General features: G+C 51.8%; 1 protein-coding gene across 1 annotated transcript; it reads left to right on the forward strand.

Moving 5' to 3' along the window:
* Positions 1-837: 837 nt before the first annotated feature.
* Positions 838-1,245, forward strand: PIRT (phosphoinositide interacting regulator of transient receptor potential channels). Its single transcript, XM_054571241.1, has one exon. The coding sequence runs from the start codon at positions 838-840 to the stop codon at positions 1,243-1,245; it is 408 nt and encodes a 135-aa protein (XP_054427216.1).
* The last annotated feature ends 237 nt before the right edge of the window (positions 1,246-1,482 follow it).

Consider the following 1,482-nt stretch of genomic DNA (forward strand, 5'->3'; position numbering starts at 1 on the left):
TAAGATCAGTGGGCATCTTTCGGGATGAGGATAAAAAAGAAAAAAGTGTTCTCCAGCCCCTATGTTGCCTGGTGTTTTAAGAGAAGAGCAGATGGTTCAATCCAACCTCTGGCAGCTCCTTACCTTGTGGTAAATGGCTTCACGTCCCTGAGCCTTGGTTTGCTCACCTGTAAAGTAAGATGAACGCTTACTCACGGGGTATTGTGAGGTTCCAATTTGATGAAAGAAGTGTTTCGTGTCCTGCCTGGCACATAACAGACACTACACATGTGCGTGCCCCCACACAGGATTATGTATAAGGTATCACTACCCTAATGGACAGTTGACACAATTTATGGAGCGCTTGCAGTATGCTCGGTATCGTTCCGATGCATTCCATGTCTTAACTCATTGAGCCCTTTTGAAGACCCTATAAGTAGTGGTATTACCCCAGTTTATAGATAAGAAAATTGAGGCACAGAGACATTAAGCAACTCATTGAAGATCACTGAGCCAGAAAGTGATTGAGTCTGAAGATGCCAGTGAGTCCACTGTTGAATGTGTTTACTTAATGGGCACCACTGTTCCCTGTTTTAAATACTAAAAGCAGTTGATTAGAATGACTTAGTGTTTATCTCTCACAAGAGACGACATACCTCCTTGAGCGGTTTCTTTTTCACATGGCTCTCACCTGATTTTCCTTTTGGCTTCAGCACCAAGTCCCTGACGAGCCCTCCACTGAGAGCTGGACTGGAGACAGATGCTGGGAACTGGAAGGGGGCGTGAGGAACCCTTTGGCTTGGTCCTTGCTTCGGCCTGCTTTGGGTCCCAGGTGTCGGGTCCTGAGGAGCTGTGACCATGGAGCCCCTCCCCAAAGCCCCAGAGGTCGACGAGAAGTCTCCAGAATCCAAGGACCTGCTGCCCAGCCAGACCGCCAGCTCCCTGTGCATAAGCTCCCGAAGCGAGTCTGTCTGGACCACCACCCCCAGGAGTAAGTGGGAGATATACCACAAGCCCATCGTCACTATGTCCGTGGGCGGCGCCATCTTCCTCTTCGGCGTGGTCATCACCTGCTTGGCCTACACCCTGAAGCTGGACCGAAAGTACCTGACGGCCCTTAAGATGATCGGGCCGGCCTTCCTGTCCCTGGGACTCATGATGCTGGTGTGCGGGCTGGTGTGGGTGCCCATCATCAAAAAGAAACAGAAGCAGAGACAGAAGCCCATGTTCTTCCAGAGCATCAAGTCCTTCTTCTTAAATCGCTGATGGCGACCCCCCCTCCTGTCCTCCCCATCATCCCGCCACCTCAACCCAGAGAAGGAGGCCTGATGACCGACATCCAACACCCCTCTCCTTGGTGGTGGCGCCTGCCATAAACATGACCCAGGCTAGCCGTCTTCCTGGATCTGGGGGAAGGTGAGAGCTCAGGGCTCCCCTCTGCGTAGCTGGGGCGCATTGCTGGACATAACTCATTCAGTGTCTGTTACTCCTGAGGCTCCCCTT

This window comes from Pteronotus mesoamericanus, unplaced genomic scaffold (assembly GCF_021234165.1).
Source record: "Pteronotus mesoamericanus isolate MK-2021 breed Mesoamerican mustached bat unplaced genomic scaffold, CSHL_Meso_final contig_22, whole genome shotgun sequence".
Classification (NCBI taxonomy): Eukaryota; Metazoa; Chordata; class Mammalia; order Chiroptera; family Mormoopidae; genus Pteronotus; species Pteronotus mesoamericanus.